Source organism: Nesoenas mayeri (genome assembly GCF_963082525.1).
Source record: "Nesoenas mayeri genome assembly, chromosome: 20".
Classification (NCBI taxonomy): Eukaryota; Metazoa; Chordata; class Aves; order Columbiformes; family Columbidae; genus Nesoenas; species Nesoenas mayeri.
Genome location: NC_137569.1, coordinates 4,868,499 through 4,890,853, shown reverse-complemented (window position 1 = coordinate 4,890,853; position 22,355 = coordinate 4,868,499). Strand labels below are relative to the sequence as shown.

Sequence of the window (22,355 nt, the reverse complement as noted above, 5' to 3'; positions counted from 1 at the left end):
TACGGCACCGAGCAGCCAATAGGAGCGCTGTAGAGTGTCGCGCGGCGCTGACGTCAGGGGGCACCGGAAGGAAGGGGCACGGCTCCGGGCGGCGGGAGGATTTGGCGGCAGCGGCGGAGCGCGGCGGGAGAAGCGGCACCATGAGCGTGCAGCTGAGCGAGGGCGCCATCGCGGTGAGGGGCCGGGTCCGGGCGTTCTGCGGGATGGGGGCCCGGGTCTGGGCTCGGTCTTGGGCGGGTGGGGGGCGGCGGTGAAGATGGGGTCGGAGCTGGGCCGGGTCCGTGGGCAGGGGGGCCCTGGCCACGTCTAGCGGTGACGGCCATTCCCGGCACCTTTCTGAGGGTCTCTTTTTTTCCTCCTTCAGGCCATAATGCAGGGGGAGAACGTCTCCAAGCCCGTGCTGCAAGTCATTGTGAGTATTTTCCGTTATCTCTTGTCTCAGTCCGTTAGTGGCTGTGTGTGCTCCTGTACGGCTTTCTGAAGGCAGCCAAACTTCCTCTGCGGAGAACATACTCTTAATTTTGTTTAAACAAAAGCCTGGATAGATAGGCCATTTGCTAACCATGTCACTTTATGTTTTTGAAGAGTTTCTGAAGAAAACAGAACTAATAATCTGTTGTTTCCCCATAGAATACGCGGGCTATTGCCACGGGAAATGGGCCACCGCGTTACCGAGTGTTGATGAGTGACGGTGTTAACACCCTTTCCTGTAAGTATCACAACCCGCAGTGAGTTTGAAGTGTGGAGATGCTAACGGCGCTAAATTTTCCGGTCAAGTGTCTAGGTGCTAATGATGAAATGATTATTGAAGGAGAATGTGGCATACATGGCAAACCACAGACCCTGCAGTGCGAAACTGCGTTTTAACACTGGGACAAAATCCTTCTATTCTGGAATTTTCTTTGTGAGCTTTAAGCAATTAATTCACTACAGGGTGTAATGAAAATACAGAAACCTCTACATGTTTTTGTAACAGTGATTTTTAAAGTAATTTAGCTTAATCTTTCTCTGGCTGCTTTGATACATGATCATTTTAGCTATCGCTGCACTCCAAAATTTGAGAATGAATACAGTTTTAGTGACTTATTAGTGGCTATGCTCTTTTCTATGTGCTAACTAATTGAGCAAGTTATAAATCCAATGCAATGCTACACTGACTGGAAAAGCTGTAGCCAGCCATGGCAGCCCCATTTAAGGCTAATGTGTTAATTCTTAACTGGTTTTTCTTCTGTTTCTGCAGCGTTCATGTTGGCGACACAGCTGAACTCTCTTGTGGAACAGGAACGCTTAGCAGCCCACTGTATTTGTCAAGTGAACAGGTTCATTGTCAACAGCCTGAAAGATGGAAGGTATATATATTTCTACAAGTATGGTTTACAGAAAGGCAGCTGCATTAGTGGATGCTCTGTTCTTTGTGACTAAGCAGAGGCCAAGTGTGTTTAATTTAGATTATTTTAAAATACTCAGCCTTTAGGGTGCTGGAGGGAAAGCACACAGCGCAAGCAATAGCAGCAATAATTACAGAACGTGACTGCAATGAGTGCAGATATGCATAGTACAGAGATTCAGTAACTGGAGGTTGCCTATTGGAATACACCAAGTTTCATTAAAATTGACAAATTTTAAGTTAATGTGGAAAAGAAACTGATGATTTCTTGTTACTGAAGTGTTGGGGAATCTGGTCTTTTATGAAAATTTGAGAGGAGGAAAGTGGGATACAGCAAAATGAGACGGGATCTGAGTGAGCTGATTATCGAAAAACCATGTATGTGTTTAGCAGAATATGAACTAATATGAAGGTTTGTAATATTTTTATTCAGCTTTTTTTGTGGAGGGAATATGACTTTTTTTGAGGCAGGGACTGTATTATCTCTTGTAAACCTGGCATGCTTTTGTTACTTTTAAAACACTGCGTTGTTTCAAGCCATTCCTGTGTGCCCATTCAGCCCGCCATGGGCTGTCCTTGGTGAAATGTGATACAGCTTCAAACCTACTTGTACCTCAGGAGAGGGTTAAGTTGGCAGTGGGAAGCTTTTGTCTTCAGATCCTTGTCCAAAGAATTGGCCCCTAATGGTTGGTTCTCTTACCTGCTACAAAGGATATTCAGAGTCTGATAGACTTGCAGAGGAAGTGCAAGTCATTACTGCTGTCTGTTCTGTTCTGTGTTTGTAGGAGAGTGGTTATACTGATGGATTTAAATGTTCTGAAAACTGCTGATCAGGTTGGTGGGAATATTGGCAATCCAGTGCCGTACAATGAAGGTGAGTGTCCCCTCTAAACAAATACCTTTCTGAGCAAACTCTCTGTTTGGATGACCTTTCAGCTGGCTGTTCTTTCACTTAAAAAGAAGCAGTCAGACCTGATCAGTGATGTCCAGAGCTTGAAAATCCTTTCTATTTGCGTAAACCAAAACTGCTTTTGTTCACGTATAGTAAACTCTACACCATGGCTTAAGCTTCAGTTTCTACATGGTATTGGGAAGTATCTATACCTTGTGATAACATTGACAGATTTTTACTATATGTTAGTGGTCTCTATCTAGATTTCCAGTAAGTATACGGAAGCTATTCTATGTCTCTTCATAACGAGTAACCAAATAGATCAGTACTACTTCTGTCTGGAGAGAAAACAGCAGGAGGAAGATGTAATAATGATCTACAAAACCATAAGATGGCATGGAGGGGATGAATAAAGAATGATTAATATCTCTCTCTTTCCTACATTCATTTGATGCTCTTTAGTTCTCATATTGTCAGGTAGTGGTTTTAAAACAAAGGCTGTACTGCACCCCCAAAGAGCGCAGAGCTGAATTATGGAACTTGTTGAGGTAGGTGCCAAAAATTGGCACAGGTTCAGAAAGCAATTAGATGTGAAAGAAAAATCCATTAGAGGCTGTTAAACGTAACAATACATCCTCTGCATGAATGTCAGGTTCAGGAAGCACTAAAACTCACATTGCGCAAAGTGCATAGATGAGAGGCTGGTTTGAAAACACAACCAGCAAGCAGACTTTCCTCAGCACCTGTTCCTGCCCTGTCATCTGAAAAACCACGGTGTGCTGGGTGGACCTTAATGTGACCTGCTGTAAATCTTTCTTTTTTGTTATGTTGGATAAATAACTCTTCTTCATTGTCATGTACTGAGTTTGCACTTCTCAGGCAAACATTTTTTGAATTAATAAATTTTTTTCCTCCTGAGGTATGTTCAAAAGTGTGTTCTGATCTTTAAAAAAGAGAGGATCATAAGCACTCACAGAAATTATTTGAGTAGCTTCGTCTTTGATGTATATACAGATAATGGCTGAAATGTAATAGTAAATAGCTCATCTTGAAGAATTCTTTCTTTTCCTGGTGGAAGTGAATTGTTATATTTTTATTACAAAGTGACCACACATTAGTGGCAACACTTTTCTGTAGGATATTTTAGCCCAACAGTGGTGGTAGGTACACTGCCATTCTGGTTAAAAATCTGCTTTACTAATCAAAGTAGAAATTAGAATTTGTTCCGAAGACAGACATCTTTCTTCATTAACTTGTCTTTTTCCTAGGGAATTAGAGGGGTGTCTGTTAAATGAGCCTAAAGAATCTTTTGTTCCTTTGATAGTTACGTAGCTAATTGCTGTTTAAAAAATGTGTTGACATCTCAGATTTTATGATTTAATCCCACAGTTGCTGTAGAGACCGAGATTTTCAGAATAGCTACTGAGCAGACTGGTTTGTGTCTTTCTCCTGTTTCCCTTGCTTGTGTGATACAAGAGCTTGTGAACTAGAGTGGTTTTCATTTATCATATTGTTGCTTAGAAACAACTGCAAATGTGATATCTTGCAGAACTGAGCTGAAAATATACCTTTAAGAGTCTAAATATTGGTAAAATTACCGTGAGTTTGATCAAAGCTGTGTGCTTTATTTGGGCTTACAAAAGCACTCGGCGATGAAGTTTTCAAACCTAAATGTCTTTAAAAATGTTACTGGACTGTGATCATAGTAAGTGTGGTCTTGCACTAGATAGTTAAGAGATCTTGAATTTGAAGTGATGCGTATTTCATTTTAACCCTGATGTTATTCTGCAGACTTCATACCTTTTTGTTTGATATTAAATACAGTTTCAGTTACAGAAGGCGGTGATAGTTCAGATTAGGTGTGCTTAACCCAGCCCTTCTGCTCTGTCTGATTTGTCACAAAGGCCTTGATAAAATGACAGAGGCGTATTTCAAGTTGCAGATTCTTTAAAGTTTTTGTATATATTGAGAATTTATATTTCTGAGGAATGCTCAGCTAATGCAGAATGAATATCTTAAGAGCCCTTTGCAGTTTTCATGGAAAACAAGTGCAGGTATCTTAAACAGAATGTTTAGCCCCACTTTTGGTCCTATATGAAATATGGATCTCAAATCGTTAGACCTGGGATTAATGAATTTCCTAGACTGTAATACCACAGTAGGACCCTGGGAGTGAGGATCTGGCTTTTGGCCACTTTATGCTTGAGCAGTAGGTGGTTAATCTGCCTAACAAGGAAGCTGGAGACACAATCTTCTTAGTACACGTCATAAAAACTTTTCAGGCAGCGTTTCATAATAGTATTGAAAATTAAGACTGAGCAGTTTAGTCCTTGGTAGAAAACTAGATGATAATGTTATTACTGCCATTAATCTCATTCAAATTACTATGATGCTGGACTTTCTCCTTACTATGACAATTACTTGCTACTTACGCTTAACTTCTGTCATTAATCTTTAAACGCTGAAATGTTTGTATGCTTGTACATTCACTTGAACTGTTTATTCTTGCCCTTCCCATCCCCATGTGTTCTTTCCAAGTGCATTTTCTTTTTCCCTTTTGGAAAGAGTTGGCTGTGTGGGCAGCTTTGGCCAAGGGTCTTGGGTTTGACTAAGCCAGTAAATAGAGCAGAAATGTGATCAGGGGTTTCAAGTGTTTTTTCAGCTTCTGCTAATAAAAATTAACCATGAAAACCAGGCAGAGGAGTCAGTTTGCTGAGCACCCGAAGTGATCTGTAGGCCACCAACCACCAAAATCCTGGTTTAGGAGTCCCTAGGCTCTACAAGTGAGAAAATTGGAGAGATATTTCTGCTGCTTCTCTATTTGAACACACGCATAATAATATTAACACGTTAATATATTCTTAATCTGGTGAGAAACACCAGGCTCTGGATAGGCAACCATTAAGACATGATTTTGTGTTTAATAATGCATAAGTGTTCTAATGTACATGACAGTCTTTTGTTTGTTTTTTGGTGGGGGGTTTTTTAATTAAGAAATCCTAGGGAAAAAACATTTAGAACAAAAGTAGCAAAGAAGTCACTTGCTGTTGCATATGCATATTCCTGTTATTTTTGAATATTTGCTCCCTGTCCGGACGTATTTTTCTCTTAATGTGTTTTGTTTGTTCGTTTGTTTCCTTCTCCTCTTACACTAAATGAATTTGGGGTGTTGAGCACTGACCCCGACTGGGTCCTCTGAGCAGCGAGGGTGGAATTCTGGCTTCTCCATCTAGCGGAGTCTGCAGCAAATACACGTTGCTGTTTGACGTCACGCTGTTGCTAGGGAGATCGCTGCCACCGGTTCACCGCTGTGACTCTACTGCGGCAAGTTAGAGGAGCACATTGGGTTTCGTCCAAGGACCTTGTTTGGGATTAAAAATAACCAGGGGGTTACCTCTGTAGGCTCCACGGCATCAGGTGATGCTGTATCAGGGTCTCCTTGTGTTGCTTCTACTTCTTTACCTTATTTCCGTGGCATTCTGTTCTGGGATTCTCTGCTTTTGTTCCCAGTGATGCTTATGGGCTTGATCTGACATTCTTTTCTGCTTTCTCTGGCTGTCTTCTTATTCACCCCCCAAATCAGGGGGCTTTGCCTACTGAGGTCTAGGACTTCCTGCAAACCAGTGACTTAAGAAATTCGTTGCATCCAAAAAGATGAAAACATTTGATGTTTTCTCATCTGGAGGCAAAACATGACAGGACAATTATTCTGTAAAAGGAATTCAAATTTTTGAACTGTAGATTAGTCTTCAAATATACTATTTCTCTAGATAGGTCACTCTCCTCTTTCTCTTGTAATTTATCATCAATATAAGGCAAAGAAAAGTCCTGGAATCTAAAAAAAAATGCATGATATGTACTTACTACAGCATCACTTTGCTCCCTGTGCAGTGTACTGCTGTGTCCCAAGAGGGACTCTGGTGAATGCCGAAAGGATGACTCCATCACCTCCACATTAAATATCTTCATATTTTGGAAATAAAATATAGCAGGTGTTTTCTTTGTCTTGTAATTATTTCAGGTTTGACTTTACCTGGTGTGATTTTTGACCCTTTCTGGATTTTAAGAGGGAATTCTCTGGGTAGCAGCAGAAACTACCTGTCAGAGCAATAGAAGTCTTTAAAAAGTGAGACGTTGTCAAGATTGCTTCAGTGCTGTCCTTTTAAATAACCGTCAACCCTGAATTCTTTCCAAGTAGAAAGCAGTTGCTTGAGGAAAGAGATATAACTGACATTCCTCCGTGGCAATATTGTTCAACAGATAGCTTGCTACTGCTGTGTCTTATAACACCTGAATATTAGCTTGTGTTCTCCATGTTTTCAATTATTTTTTCATGCAAATGTTATTTCCTAGAAAGGATTAGGGATAGTTTTAATTACTGTGCTCCCTACTGTACTATGTGGTCTCTTTCCATTTGATTACCAGGGCAAGGGCAGCAACGTTCTTCAGCTCCAGCAGCAAACCCAGCACCCAGCAAACCACAACAACAAAATGGCAATATGTCAGTAGCAGGTAAGTGTAACCCTGGCCAGGAACTGGTTTCCTTTTGTGCAGTGCAAACTTACAGCTTAAATTTAAAACCGATCCCTTCTTTAATGGTGTTGCACAGGAAACACTCTATTAAAGACTAACCCATAGCTTGGCAAGGCAAATTCTCTCAAGAGACTACACTTGGATTTAATAATAAATTTTTAAAAAGGGGGGAAAAAAATCTACTTCCTTCCTCTTCCCCAAGGGAAAAAATAGGAAACAACTACCACGAAGCAGCATAAACTGAACATCTAGTCTGATGCGTTTTTGCATTCTTGCAACAGTGCTCTGTGGACACCCAGGTAGGTTTGGAGCTGGCCAACAGGTGTATCACCAATGTTGAGCTATGCAGGCCAAAAAGTTTAGGTGGTACAGGGCTGAAATTATTTGATGATACATCCATAAATACACTTTTTGGATCAAGACTTTCAATAGTGAGATACTGAAAAAGTCTGTCAACTTAAATGTCAGCCTGTAGACTGTTTTTGAAGCAAAGAAGTTGTCCGTCCCAGCTCTTGGTACTGCTTTAACCAGTCTGTATTCTTCACCCCTGAGTTTAAGAAGTATTTTGAAATAGTAGAATTTTTACACCTGCTTACTGCAGCAGGAAACAAGCTCTTCCTTCCTGTGCTTGAGGCTGATCATAAGACTTCTATACTTATACATTGACTAGATTCAGTTTAGAATTAGTGGTATTGCTTTATGTCAGGAAATTATTTGATTGTGGGGTACCATTCCTTCCTTGTTCCACCAAATAGTGTAGATTTAAAGCTTGATGTGCTGTACTTTAGAGAATTTACTGCTAACTAGTTGTTTCCCACTTAGACTGTGCTTAAGTGATTGACTCTGGACACATCTCCACTTCCAGTTTAAGTGCTCTAAAGGTCTGAGAGTGTCTCTTCTGCAGCAGTTTGCAGCCTCGAAAATACTTGTAACTGAGAGCAGAAGCGATTCAACGAACTTTCAGCTGTTCTGTTGTGCCCACACAGCTCAGTGAACGGAGCTCAAAGTGCCAGCCCGGTGTTAAGCGTGACTTTGCCTCCACCCCATAGCGTGAAGTTCTGCCTGACTTTGCACTATGAATTGGTTTTCACTCATCTTTTGTCTCCGAGGCTGAAATTCTTTATGCTTTCTTGCGGTTTTTGAAAGGTCCTGCTGCTCCGAAGTACCACGCTCCCTCAAACCAGTTTGGTAAAGCCAGCGCTCCCAATTTGTTGAAGACACCAGGGGGATCGCATGCCAAAGTGGTGCCAATCGCCAGCTTGAACCCCTACCAGTCCAAGTGAGTTATTGTGCTTTGCCAGGTGTTGCTCAGTGTCACAGGAGTGAAGGAACAATAGCTTCTTTTTGCTTCCTCTCATGTATGAATCCCTGTCAAACCATTCTTTGAATTCTTTTGAGTTTATTGGTTAACTTCAAACAAACAAAGGCAGCAATAACAACAAAACCACCCACCCCCAAAAGTAAAAAGAAGAAAAAAAGCCTCCACAGAAACCAGCTGTACAGGGATTGGTTTGTTTCTTGTTTGTGGTTTTGGGGTGTAGGGTTTTAACATTTCTTTTATTTCATCAGCAGTCTGAGATTTGCCTTTACATTGTCTTGGTGATGTTACCCTGCCGAGCTTGATAGGTTTTTAATATTTTAGTTGAACATCAATTGACTTCTCTTTTTTTTCCTAAAGCAACCTTCTCTTTGGTAACTTAATGACAAAACAGCTCACTAAGCTATTCACTTCGGCTACTGTTCTCTTGAAAAGCATGAGGATGTAATTATTTTGTGAATGACATTTTTAAGTTATGCAAACTGATTTGATTACCCAAGTTAAATGCGAATCCTATAATTGAGCTCTTGAGTTCTAGCGTTTTTTTTCAGAACAGACAAACTGCTGTATGAGAAATGTGCCCTACAAGGGTAGATTTGAGGCCTGCTTTTATGCAGAAGGGTTGTTCTGCTACTGTTATCATACCAGATGCTTTATGGTTGGCTTTCTTGCTGCTTTCTCTACAACTTTAGTGGTCTAGGCCGTTAAAACAGAAAGCAGCAGAAAAGCAGGTAGAGTTGCTGGAGTGCAGTGGAAAGATTCTGGCTTCTAAATAGTGATGTTCCAGTTCCAAAGGTTTGTCAATTCAGTCTCTTCCTTAAACAACAACAAAAAAGACACAGAACACTGTTTTCTTGCACAATTTCAGGTGGACCATTTGTGCTCGTGTTACCCAAAAAGGCCAGATCCGCACGTGGAGCAACTCCCGTGGCGAAGGAAAGCTCTTTTCTATAGAGCTAGTCGATGAAAGCGTAAGTGTCATATGTAGAGAAAAAGATAATGTATGCCAGATGCTGCTGAACCCTTCATAAAGACAGAATAGAGGAAATAAAGTGTATTATAGGAAATGTTTTATTTTATTACGATTGAAGCTTGTATTCCTGTATTCATTAAGCTGAGCATCAACGACCTTGTTTTTATCCAGAACAAAGTCTTAAATATATGGCATTACTGATTGTGTTTCATCAAAGTCTATAGCGTGTGACTAAATTTTTGCTGCTTCAAAATACAGTTGTTTATGAAAACCGACAACCTAATACTTCTGTTTGTGGTGGTTTCCTGTAGATTGAGGATGAGATCTCATCCTTGCTTAGATACACATCAGATAACAAGCAGTGAGAGGAACGTTGCCTGCAAGTTATAAGCTTTCATTTTCTTGAGGAAATCGGAGTACAAATTATTATAACACTAGAAAATTTCATCTGTGGTTTGTTTGGGGAACGGGATCTGGTTAATCTAACTAAACTTGCAGTTTGTCAAACCTCTTATCAAATTACGTTCTTCTGTCGTGAAAACAAACAAGATTCTGCTAGATTATGTTTAGTATAAAACGTGAGGTTAATAATGTAACATCTTGTCATCAGCCATTTGTTTTCTCTGCGTACTGTCTGTATTCCATTTTTTTAGAAAAACCACAATATTTATATCTAGTGAGTTTACAATTGTTATTAATTCTTCCTTAAAGGCTTGGCATGAATGGAGGATATCACAATATACTGCGCTAACTTGTGGAGCTGTGTGATCTGAGGTGTTTGGTTTCTTTTAACACGTAATGGCAATTAATGCCAGTTTTATGAGTACCTTCTCAGAGGTATATATATGTAGTTCATGTGTGTTTCATTCTGAAGCTCTAGATACATTAAGGAGACTTGAATATGAGATTTGATGGTCAGGTGTAGAATATGTTGTTCTAGCTGTAATGCAAACATGAGGAGCATGTTTGTTTCTCGCGTGCCTGGAGCTCGGCTGGCAGCCTGCGCCGTGCCTGTAGAACTGATGCCACTTAACATTGCAAAGATTTCTTTGTAATTTTTCTCATGTCGAATTTCAGTCCTGACCAGCTCTCCTATTTTCCTGCAGGGCGAGATTAGAGCTACCGCATTCAATGATCAAGCAGACAAGTTCTTTCCTCTCATCGAATTGAACAAGGTAGGGTAGCATTGTGCTTTCATAGATTGACATGAGCTAGAGAAGAGGAACTTCAAGGATTTTTAAAGCAAGGATTTTTAAAGGTGAACACAATCTATTTTCTCTGCCTGGCTTCTGATAATATCCTCTGTTTCATTGCTTTCTCCTGTAGGTATATTATTTTTCCAAAGGCACTTTGAAGAGCGCTAACAAGCAATATACAGCTGTTAAGAATGACTATGAGATTACATTCACTAGTGAGACTTCAGTTGTGCCCTGTGATGATGCTCAGCATCTTCCATCTGTTCAGTTTGACTTCGTGTCCATCTCTGACTTGGAGAACACACCCAAAGACTCAATTGTTGGTCAGTCTAAGTACTAAAATGGCAAGCTCTAAAGCTTTGAACTTTTCCTTTTGTGTCCTGAATACCGGGTGGCAGTGAGCATACAATGCTTCGAGTGTAGTGATCTCTTAAATGAGGTTGTCTAGTGATGGTTGCCATTAAAAATACCTTGGGCAGTTCTCCTGTTAAGATGTCTTTGCCCTGTTCTGCTAACAATATATGATTTTTCTTCAAACTAAAGATGATAAATGATACTTGTTTATTGTACTATGATCATTGTTTTCCACAGGAAAGGGCTGAAAGAAAAAATGTCCTTGCTCAGCACGTGTGTGTTTCATACCTTCCGTAGTCTTGCTTTCTTTTGCTATCTAATTATCTCTGTAGTGATTTTGGCATAATTTGTTGTATTCAAGTCCAAGCTGCATGACTGTTTTGGCTTGCTTTGTGAAGTATTGAGGGTTTGTTTTTCTGTAATTTGTTGGACAGAGTACTCCGGAAAAATCAGAGGCTTGGGTGGGGGCGAGGGTTCTCAGGTTTCACAGGCACAAGATGCCCGTGATTCAGAGGCATTCAGCTGGGAATTTTAAAGGTAGATCTGTCATATTAAAAATGGTATATTTTTAGGGAGTGCAAAGTGGATTGTATTTGCTCTTTCTGCCCAAACATGCGGACTTGTTGAAGTTGCAGCTGATGGTTGCGGGGCTACAGAGAAGGCGCTAGTGAGCTGCTTCTGTATGTTACAGTCACTTTGAACCCCTCGCATCAGAGACTTGGGCTTAAACAGCACAAGTATGTGTTACAGGATCAGGACTAAAGTCCTTTGACAGAATATTATGAGGAAAGATAGCACAATGCCTTGATCTCACTAATGTAGTGAGGCTTGCATTCATGAATATCTTAATGAATTCGTCAACAAAATTAAAGCACTGAAGAGGTCTGTAGTGGAGCATTCCTACCATAATACGCTAATTTCCATATCAGATTTGATTTGAATAGGAAGCCTGCATACAAGGTAGAAATCTGACGCCAGGATTGAATTCTTCTCTTGTGATCTTGTATTCCCCAATTGTGACCCTTGAGTAACTCTAAATTGTAACTGTTTCTCAGATGTAATTGGAATTTGCAAGAGCTATGAAGATGTCACTAAAATTATAGTGAAAGCGAACAATAGGGAGGTATCAAAGAGGAACGTGCATCTGATGGATACATCAGGGAAACTGGTGACAGCTACGCTGTGGGGAAATGAGGTATGTGCCCTCTTACCTGTTCTTAAGCAAAGGTTCCTTTGCGTAGGGTGAGGAAATGTGTGCACTGTTGTCATCTGAGATGGGCACAGCACCGCGACAGAGTCCTGGGTGTTTGACGATCGGGGCAGAGAGAAGATGAAAGACTGTCTGGTTTCATTCAGGTGTGATGTTCTTAACCTTTCTCTGACAAACTGCTGACATGATCTGACTAATGTGTTCTGAACAACTGCAGACATTATGTCTCAAGCTCAGAGACTGAAGATAACAGATTTCTGGTTTAGGAGAGGGATATGAGTTGCAGTTTGATTATGGAGCAGCCCGATGGCTATGGCTGTCTCATTTCAGATGAATTTTATGTGTAGGGTGGGATACATGTTACCCTGCATAAATTGCTGCTTAACCAAAGGGTTGAGAGGCTGTATCTCAGACTAGGAGTTTAAAGCATCAGAGCCTTGGTATCTAAAGGTTGAGTAGTTGCAGTAAACTGCTTCTTTATCCTTTTAACAAGCTACTTTGTTTTCCAGCAGTGTTGTAGATACTTAGGATTTTATGTTCCACTCTATAAAATGGAAGGGATCCCGCCAGCTTGACAGTGATGCTTTATGGCTAAATGATCAAGTGCACTGATATCGTAGGTACCTAAACACCATTAACCATCTGCTGATATAAATGAAATAAACTGAAGTTCACCATCACAAAGTTTTGAGATTCAACCGGGTTGTTCCAGGAGAGGCTACTGGTGATCAGTCCCTGGCAAAGTTCTGCCCTCAGAGATCAGGGTCTGCGTTTTACAAAGTCAAATCTGCTTGCTTGCTTGTGGAGTAGATACAACAAGTATTGAGGGGAAGTGACTTATTATGATTTTCAGCTGGCACAGTTAGGGATTGAATCTGTAACTCCTTTCTCAGTCGTTGCTTTAACTGCTGGGGTACGTTTTGTGTTGGTTTTACGTCTCATGGACACAGGGAATGCTACTGTCAACTCCAGCTCATTTGTAATCTTGAAGCACGTGATGCTCCCCTTGCTTGCTAAGTGATGTGGGGTCCAGAAAATCTATAGCTTTCAAAACCTCGCTCATGCCAAGAGGTTCTGTTAGTGTCAGGCTTTACTCAGATAACAAACTGATGGCAATTGAGCAGCATTAAAGCAGCTTTATGAGATTAAAAACAGAAAATGGGAAGTCGAGAAGAAGTGTTTGGTCAGCATACATACACTTCTGCGTTTTAAGTTGTAGCAGAATAGACATGATCGGCTCAGTCAAGCCGTGTGAGTTATTTCATCTCCTGAAGAGTCTAATCTAACCAAATAATTTCTCCTGTTTGGAGAAACCTCCATTCCCATGACCCATCTCCCTTTCTAAAACCCTTGTGTAAAATTCCTAATGGAGGGCACCAATCCTTTTTTACCAAACCCCTGGTGTGACTTAAGGATTCTCTGGTTCCCCGGGAAACGGGGTGCTAGGATTACCAGTTTAATTGTTAGCTGCCTTTTCTCAAACTCCTAGTGATATTGTTTAAAACCTTACCTTCTAGATACGGTAACACAGTTTGATTCAGATTTGGTCTCTTGTCATGATCTCTGAATTATGACCGCAAGTTCACTACCTGTACTGTAGCGTGCTACTAATGTGTTCTGTTTTTTTCACACATGTAGGCTGAACAGTTTGATGGTTCTAGACAACCTGTGATAGCCATCAAAGGAGCCAGAGTCTCTGACTTCGGCGGTAGGAGCCTGTCTGTCCTGTCCTCGAGTACAGTTATCGTCAACCCTGATAGCCCAGAGGCTTTTAAGCTCCGAGGATGGTATGAGTGTGTTTGTGTTGATTTATTCCAGCCTGATGCAGAGTGTTTGTTTTGTTCTGTTTCTCTGTACATGAGCGGTCTGTATAGCTCTGAAGAAAGGTAGCAAAGGCTATGGGTTCCCGGCTTATAGGAAGTTCTCTTCCTTGAAAGCACTAGGGCCTGGAAGGCTGCGCTTTTTAAGCTGTTCAGTTCAAAAACATATAAATCCATGACGGGCCTTGCAAAATTGAAATAGGAGTAGTGTGTGCTGACCCAAAGGCTTGGAAGGCAGCATGAAATCAGACTTGACCAGCTCCACTTTCTGAGGCATTTTCTGAGAGAACAGTATTTTTTTCAGAGGCTTTTTCCATTGTGTGGAATGTGATACAGACTCTGTTAGTAGGGACTGGAGAAACCATGTTGACTTCTTCCAGTGTCTGTTCCTTATCAGATATTTTTCAGATAGCAAAATAATTATTTTATTGTTGTCAGGAAAACAAAGTGATTTCTTGGTGGTTCATGGCTTCTACTCTTGCTAGTTCCTAAATTGTTTGCTGTAACTAATATGGTGAGATGTGGCCTATGTACGAATGGGGTTAAGTGCCAACCGCATCAGATCTGTGAATCCTGGGCTTTCAGGTTCTAGTTAAATCCCCCAAATATGGATAAAATATAATGGCATTCTCCATTTGTCATTGAAGTATGGGAGAAGCACAGCTCAGAGTGCTGTTGAAGATAAAATTGATTGTGGGTCTTAAGCTATTACTGTCACACTTCAATTAAGTTCAGTTTTTGAGTCTCGTTGGCGTGTTTCTCAAATCACAAAAAGCACCACAATGGGTTGACAGTACAACCTTTTGCTGAAAAGCAGTGCTTTCTTCTTCCAACAGAGGAAGTATAATCTGTTCACTGCTATTTGCTTTTTCTTTCGAAGCTGCTGCGAAGATAATGGGACCATGTAATTTAATTTTAATTATGGAAATATCTTGATGCCCTTAAATCTTGTTATCTGACTGCCTTTAAGAAGCATGCAGTGCGTGGTTTGACCACTAGCTGGCAAACAAATTGCAGTTATATAGAACAAAGCTGTCCTCCTTTTGTGGCTTTATAAAATACTGTGCTAATTAAGTCGGACTATTAACTTAGTCTGAAATGCTATTTTTGTTTGCAGTATACACAAATTACTGTAATTGTTTCCTTTGCAATCATTGATAAAAAAATCCCTAATGTATTAAGTACACGAAACTAAATGTTTTGATAAGTCTGTGTGGTCTGCTGTCCAAAAATAGAAATGGGTCTTTGTGGTTCCAGGTTTGACTCGGAGGGGCAGCTTCTGGAATGTACCTCCATCTCTGATGTGAGGGGCGGGCCGGCGGCTGGGGTCAACACCAATTGGAAGACTTTGTTTGAAGCCAAAGCTGAGAACTTGGGCCAAGGAGATAAGGTAAAGCGTGGCCACAGGGTAGAAACCTTGTGCGTTGGGGAGAAAATGAAAAAGCTGGACTTTCTGCAGGTCTTCCGCTTATTGAAGTAGTCCAGTTGTTGAGCTTGTGCTTATTCTGTTAGAACTTGTTATTAAATAGTCAAGCTTATTGCTGATGTTGCAGCATGATACTGTGCTTGCAAGAGGGTTCTAAGCCTTGTATAAATGGGGCAGAAGGGGAGTTTACCCCAAAGATGTTTATTTAAACACTACAAAGTGTTGTAGGAGAAACAGGGACATTAGGAGGAGGTGGGTTTTGAGGTGCACACTTAGTCAATAGAAAAGCTGGGGATAAAGCGCAGGTCTCCATCCAGTAACCTCGCTAGGCTTACACTGCTTCTTGACTTATTTTTAATGTTTGGGGCTGGTTGGTTTGTTTTCAAACTTAAACGCTAAACCAATTGGGACATGCAACAACTTCTATCTAAGGAAAAAGCTTTACCTGTAATTCACTTATTTTTCTGTGAGATTTATTTTTTTTGCACGTTTCTTAAGCAACCTCTGTTTATCTGCTGAAAGACTTGACCGTGGTCTTAAACCATTAGAATGATTATTTTAGTATGGTGAGTGGGTATTTTGTTCTGTAGGCTATAGTTTAATCAAATGCTTATCTGTAATACTACACAGTAGGCTTTCTGGGTTTTGTATTGGCTCCAAAAAGAAGCATAGCAAAGTGCAAAATCTTAATCCTGTGGAAAAGTAGAGATTTGAACAGGCACAATGGAGAAGCAAATATGCTTTATCTAAAGAAAACCTAGCAATTGGAGTTTCCTGCAATGGAAACACAAAATAATCTTGCTGTAGGGGCTTTATTTAACATAATGGAAACCTGAAAATGATTGCAACAGAGGGGTTGATTTACAGTTTCCCAATAATCCATAGCTGTTAAGCTTTCTAATCCTAAATATCCAAGTATGGGTGCCTTGCTTTGTAGTTAATTCAGAATTGGAAAACATTGAGTATTTTGAGGCTAATGTTGCACACTCACTCTCCTAGGCGGATTATTTTAGCTGTGTGGGCACAGTCGTACATCTGCGCAAAGAGAACTGTATGTACCAGGCATGTCCCTCTCAGGATTGCAATAAGAAAGTGATAGACCAACAAAATGGACTGTACCGTTGTGAAAAGTGCGATCGTGAGTTCCCCAACTTCAAGTACCGCATGATGCTTCTCGTAAGTAAACTGATTAGAGGGGAGCGAGTCTCTGACTGTTTTCCTTGGTCAGGCCAAACCGGAATCTTTCCAGAGCAGTGAGTGTCAGGGTGTTGTTTGTCTATCTGCGGTGCCTGTGGATTTGAGGGTATTTAAATGGCTTGTGTGCTGTACCTGAGTGAGGGATGTTTCATTGAGCTGATTAGCAGTTTGTTTTCCTAGTGCTCCAATTAAAAGCTTTACCCTTTGCCAAAAAGTTGCTGCTAGCTCAGTTGATTCTGGTTTCCAAGTGTACTATGCGGTGCAGGGTACAGATGGCCTACGCCTCTTCAGTAGTGAAGATAAACTGAAGTAAAATGGCATTTCTGGAGAGCAGTAATTGCACTTTTACAGCTGCTACCTATATTTAGTACATTTTTTTTGGTAGGTATTGTTCTGTCTCATGCTTTAATGGAGCCTGCTTCAGAAAGTTGTCTGAGGATTATTATTGTGATGCCCGCTTACACCGTAAGCGTCGAACCTTCTTCTGTTTTACGATATGTTGGAGCTGTATCTGCTTTGAAATGCTGTGCCAGGTGGGCATGCAGAGAAGAGGGAACTATCCCTGCAGTCTCACTCAAACACAAACTGCTCCCGAATAATCTCTAGCAGACAACTTCTAGGAACGCACAAACGACTTTACACAGCAGAATCATTCTCGTAGAATATAAAGGGGATGCTGAGGGTGCAATCGTGGCCTTCAGAATAATGTGTCTCTTATTTTCCCATTCCTAATTGTCAAAGCAGCCAGGAAATGCATGCGAGGCTAGTACTTGATTTTTTACTGCTCTGTCTTGTCCTTGAATGTGTTGATAGTTTCCTCATAACATGATATTACATGTGTTTATGCTCAAGTGCTCAGGTATGTACAAAATAAACACAGATGGCAGTTTTGCTGGTGTCCCCATTGGTGGTTGTTTCTCTGGGCTACCTGTTCTTGCTCACAGCTCATCAGTGACAGCGGAACAGAGCTGGATATCCATCAGTGTGCACCACTGTGAGCTCGCTGGCCTTTTCCTGTGACACAGTGCACTGTCAATATTCACTTGCTTTGAGTTACTGTGACATTCTATGGAGCTTAAAAAAAAATGATAGTAAAACACTGCCTTCTACCCTTGGTGATAGAAAGTACGTATGGTGCACAGGGCTGTGATAGTTACTGGAAATTTAAAACTCTTTAGCTGTGAAGTCTTTCTTTTGTGCTGTCTTCCTGCAGGAATAGGCAACTGGATAAAATGACTTATATTTGCTTTTTTGCTGTTGTTTTGTTTTGTTTAGGTGACCATTGCAGACTGTCTAGAGTATCAGTGGGTGACTTGTTTTCAAGACACAGCAGAATTCATTCTTGGGCAAAACGCAGCTTTCCTGGGAGAACTGAAGGAAAAGGTCAGTCCATTAACTTATTGTCTTTTTAGTAAACGTCTAGAAGTTGAGCTGTGTTTCACACACCTTGTTGTTGGGCTGCCCTCAAATGTCTTGCTTTTCTTGCTGTGCCTGGTAAGGGAATATTCTTGTAATGTTGACTTTGAAGGCACCTTGGAGAAAGACATGAGATAAGTGTGGAACACCAGTACTGATCCATGCGGGAGCATGAGAGGCAGTGGGTCGTGTTCGTGTGGTTGCTGTGGAAATTAACAGGGTGATTAAAACAAATACAGAAGTGCCGTATGAAATAAAGTCTATTTTGCTTCATTTGGCAAGAATTTGCTCTTGCCCATTCTCTGGGTGACGGGCCAGCTCAGGGGCCTGGCAGCCAAAGGTTGTTCTCCAGCTGTTGGATTTCAGTATCTTCCACAAGTTCACCAATCGTTGCTTCTCCCCAGTCTGAAGTTCTTGGCAGACACTTGTTTACTCTCCTCAGGATTATTTTCCACGGGCCATCTGCCCGGAGAACAGAAATTTGCATGGTTTCCCCCATAGTTTGCTCCCACAGTCAGTCTGTCTCTACCTCTGCGCTCTTTTGGCTGTTCAGAGCTGGAGATCAGCCTGTCTTTGTCACCTGGACCTCCAGAGACAGCTGGTGACTTGTCGATAGTTCCACAGCCTTTAGAGGCTTTAACACGTGTTGACTCCAAAAGAAAGGAGCAGACTGTTTAATCGTTGTACCTAGATTGGAAGAATCTGCAAAAAAACCCTGTTTTAGCCATGAATGCTAAAAACATTATCCCTCCTGTGTTCCAACAATTTGTTTACAAAACCAAAAAGTTCCAGAACGCTTTGTATATATCTTTGTAAGTAGGCAGGAAGCTTTTTGAAGTAATGTTTGTTAGCCCACTTCTGAAGGCTCTTTTTCCCCACTAAATATCATCAGAAACTTTGTGGGTCACACAAAACCCATGACTTGTAAAACAGGTCATTGGCAGAGATGCTTAAGTGATCTTTCTTTGACAGATTAGAACAGTTTTTAAGGTTATAAGCCATTCAACACTGACAGACAGTATTTTCCTCCCTTTGTCACTATGTGCTTCTCTGCTGCCTTTTCCTTCCTTCCAGCCCAAATCATATTTTCCTGATTTTAGTTGTCTACTGTATAAAATCTATGTGCTTTTGGTTTGTTTTGTTTGATGGTTATGTGGAAAGCATACTAAGTTCTTGCATTGCATGTGAGCGTTGCCGCTCTCCCAGGCTGCAGCAGGTTGATACCGGGGCTCTGCAGAGACACCGGTTGTTGCTTAACCGGTTGTGTGGCTGCAGGAGGAAAGTGAAGCAGTCGGGACTGTCAAACCTGGTTGTCCTGAGACACTGTTGTAGACTTTATCTACTGCAAAACAGGGCTTATTTTCCTGTAACTTGCATACAAGAACGATTTTTGGAGATTTCCTGCATTTCAGCTCTCTAAGATAAGGGGTGCAAAGCTTGTGCTTCTGGGGTGCAAGGAGTTTTTGTGGTACGCTGGAGGCTGGACAGCTTTTTTCTGCAGGAAAATGTATTGCCAGCTCATTCCAATTAGATGTGCTTGTGCTTTTACACTTCTATTTTCGAACATTCTTAACTCGTCCATATTTTCTTACTTTGGTCATACCTAGTCTCTGGTAGAGTTCAAACAACATTTCTTAGTCACTTATAATGCTGAAGAGAACCAGGTGGGGAAGCAGAGACAGCAGATCCTATGGAACAGTACAAACATGTAATGTCTTTTGAAGAGCTGCCTAATGGAAATGGCTGAGGGTAGAAAATAGAACATAATATGGAATGAGCCCTTGAGCGGGAATGCTTTGTGTTCCAGGAGAAATTGGTTTTGATTTGACACTTTTATGAGCCTGTAAAAATGGTACTTGATGCATTTTTCAATAAGCTTTTCGTGGTGTTGTTTCTCTGAAGACCTGGTGCAGTGTCCTGGGAAGTTGGTGGGAATCTTTCCACTGCTCGCAGTACGTATGGAGACCACGTACAGCCAGTGGCCACACTAAGCATAGATATGCAGGCACGGTTTTTCATCTACTTCCCCGCCGTGCTTGTTACCGAAGGAGGTAATGTAGGGTAGCAGCGACTGGTATGCAAACAGCATTTTCCACTCACTTACGGTTAGCGTAGTTTGTGGCAGAGCTGGAAACAGAAGCCAAATGCTTTATTAAGTGAGTTTTCTTATCCTCTAATCCATACGATGGTCAGAAGAAAGGGTTTTAATATTCAGGAAGGATATGCCTAAATTTTGCAGTCTGTGAAACTCGCTACTCCTGTTCACCTTCATTTATTGTGCTTTTCTAAACCTTAGGAGAAGCGCTGTGTGGTGTAAAATAGTGCTGCGCACACTGAAAAACAGCAGATGTAACACTTGGAATAGGAGTGAAACTGGGGTGGGTTCAATTCCAGATCAGATGCTCTGTCTGCTGCTGGAGTGACTGATCAAGTCATGTGCATCTGGTAGATAAATGTGTTAATATTAATAATTACTTGCCTGTATCATCGTGGGGCCACAGGATTTTTGTGGAATGTCAGTGAGGGTTTTTACAACTATTTTTTACTCACATAAACTTTCTCCACAGTCTCCCCAACTTGTCTGCTTCTGCTCTGCTGTTTTGACAAATTGTCTGTTATAAATGATGATGCTGTTCAGTGTTCATATGGTAATTAGAAGCAGCTTATGTTATAAATATGACAGAGTCTTCTAATGGTTATAAAAGCATCTTCAAAACATGCATCCACTTTTTTATAGAACACCCCTCCTAAATAGGTCTATGTCAGGATGTGAAAGATACATGCAGTATTGATGGATAAGCAGAGAAACAATGCCTAATAAAATAATTAAGAGGGAAATAGTTAGCTGTCAGTGTTTGTGATCATAGCAGAACATCAGAATTAGCCAGATACGCAGCATGAGAGCATCTCATGCAGATTTATAGTGTCTTCATTCTCTACGTTTCATTGCAGATTTGGTGCAACTGTACAATATTTTGTTAAGGTAGCTGAGAATTTTTCCCCTTGAACTAAGCCTTTTCTTTAAAACTTGGTTTTGGCATCTAAAATTTGATGGAAGACTCAGCCAGTTACATGATCCAGTTAGTTCCGTAGTTTTGCCAACATCAGCGGAAGATGAGCTGGTCAGAAAGTTCGTGGGACTACTGGAGTCCTGGAGTGTCTGCAGCTCATATCTGTCTTTGTCCTTCTCGCAGAATGAGCAGGCGTTTGAAGAAGTGTTCCAAAACGCAAACTTCAACACGTACGAGTTCAGGATCCGAGTAAAACTGGAGACTTACAATGTAAGTATCCCCAAAAATCCAAATAACGTGGCTTCTGTAGTTTGACCTGTCTCCATAGGAGCTGGCTTCCTTCTATTCTGTTTGTGGGGAGAAGTTTTCAAAGATACTCGCTCACATAAATACCGTGATTCTTGAGCACTGAAGGAGGGATCCACTGTCACCAACACTGCTCTCTCGAGTCAGGTTTGCTCTCCCAGCTCACCCTGAAACCAAGAGCAATAAGTTACTGGGGCAGAAGGGGGTCAGAACCAAACGCCCAGAGTCCTGAGCGTTCTTTTACACACCACGTTCCTCTTTCACAGGATGAATCTCGTATTAAGGCTACGGCGGTTGACGTCAAACCTGTGAACTACAGAGAATACAGCAAGAGGTTGATCGCGAGCATCAGGAGAAACGCTCAGCTGGGGTGAGGTGGCTACTGCTGACCAATTGAAGCTGGAACTTCCAGGAAGAGCTCAATAGAGGATATTACACCGACTTTTTCCCCACCCTGTGTGTGACACTTTGGCATTACTTACACCGTGCATGGTAGTCCAGCGTAGTGGGCTAAGTGATTTAATGCCTTTCTCTGAAAATATGCCCCTGGTAGATGAGAGTGCACTGTAATGGGTGCAATATCGTAGACTGCTGAGGTCTATTAAGCTGTGACAGCACTAAAGAGGAATCTCTAGACAGATTGCCAGGATCTTTAGACATGTCTGAAGTAGAATGTCTGAAGTAACTTTGCTTTCTTACTGTATGTAAAGCTGAATTATATAACTATCGTGTCCTCTTTGCAAGAAAGTGACAACCGTGACACTTTGACTTGTTCAGCAGAGGGCAGGAGGAAGAGTGTCGTGCAGCTTTCAGGTCTGGACGGAGGAGAACGGGTCTATTAGGGCAAGTTAGTTCCTTTCCATAGAATTCAAAGGCTTTCTTTTTCCACAGGTGCCATGCAGTTGTTAATGCTTGGAATGGCAATATGGTAGAATTATTAATCAAAGACATATCTCTTATATCTGAAGAATATCCTTCCTTCAGGGTTTAATAGACTGAGTCAGATGGGTCTGATATTAATCAAAATTGTCTCTTCTGAGGAAGGCAGATAAGCATTGACTCTCCATTCCCCAGGGAAATGTAGGCAACTACAAAGCATTGCTTTAGTTTTCTCTTCAATTAATACTATGAGTTTTTCACTTATTTCAGCACACTTTTTCCTGCCTATACATAGTTTGTATGTTCATATGGTCAGTTTCTTTAGTTTTATTTGTGATGATGTTAATCAGAAACATTTCTTTAAGTGAAGGATTGAGGGCAGATCTGTTTCAATAAACACTGTTTAATTCCTGTGTAGTGAATTTTGCTTTCTTTGA

At 41.1% G+C, this 22,355-nt stretch overlaps 1 protein-coding gene across 2 annotated transcripts; it reads left to right on the top strand.

Moving 5' to 3' along the window:
* Positions 1-76: 76 nt before the first annotated feature.
* RPA1 (replication protein A1) lies at positions 77-22,331 on the top strand. 2 transcript variants are annotated; one of them, XM_080357346.1, is made up of 17 exons: positions 77-173; positions 365-412; positions 631-709; positions 1,241-1,349; positions 2,173-2,261; positions 6,705-6,791; positions 7,959-8,091; positions 8,999-9,101; positions 10,210-10,278; positions 10,430-10,622; positions 11,709-11,848; positions 13,502-13,650; positions 14,941-15,073; positions 16,109-16,285; positions 17,582-17,689; positions 20,917-21,003; positions 21,306-22,331. In XM_080357346.1, exons 1-17 carry the CDS (start codon positions 141-143, stop codon positions 21,411-21,413), a joined length of 1,845 nt encoding a protein of 614 aa, XP_080213472.1. In that variant the 5' UTR covers positions 77-140; the 3' UTR covers positions 21,414-22,331. The 2 variants fall into 2 exon arrangements, with proteins under 2 accessions (XP_080213472.1, XP_080213473.1); XM_080357347.1 differs by lacking the exon at positions 16,109-16,285.
* Positions 22,332-22,355: the final 24 nt, after the last annotated feature.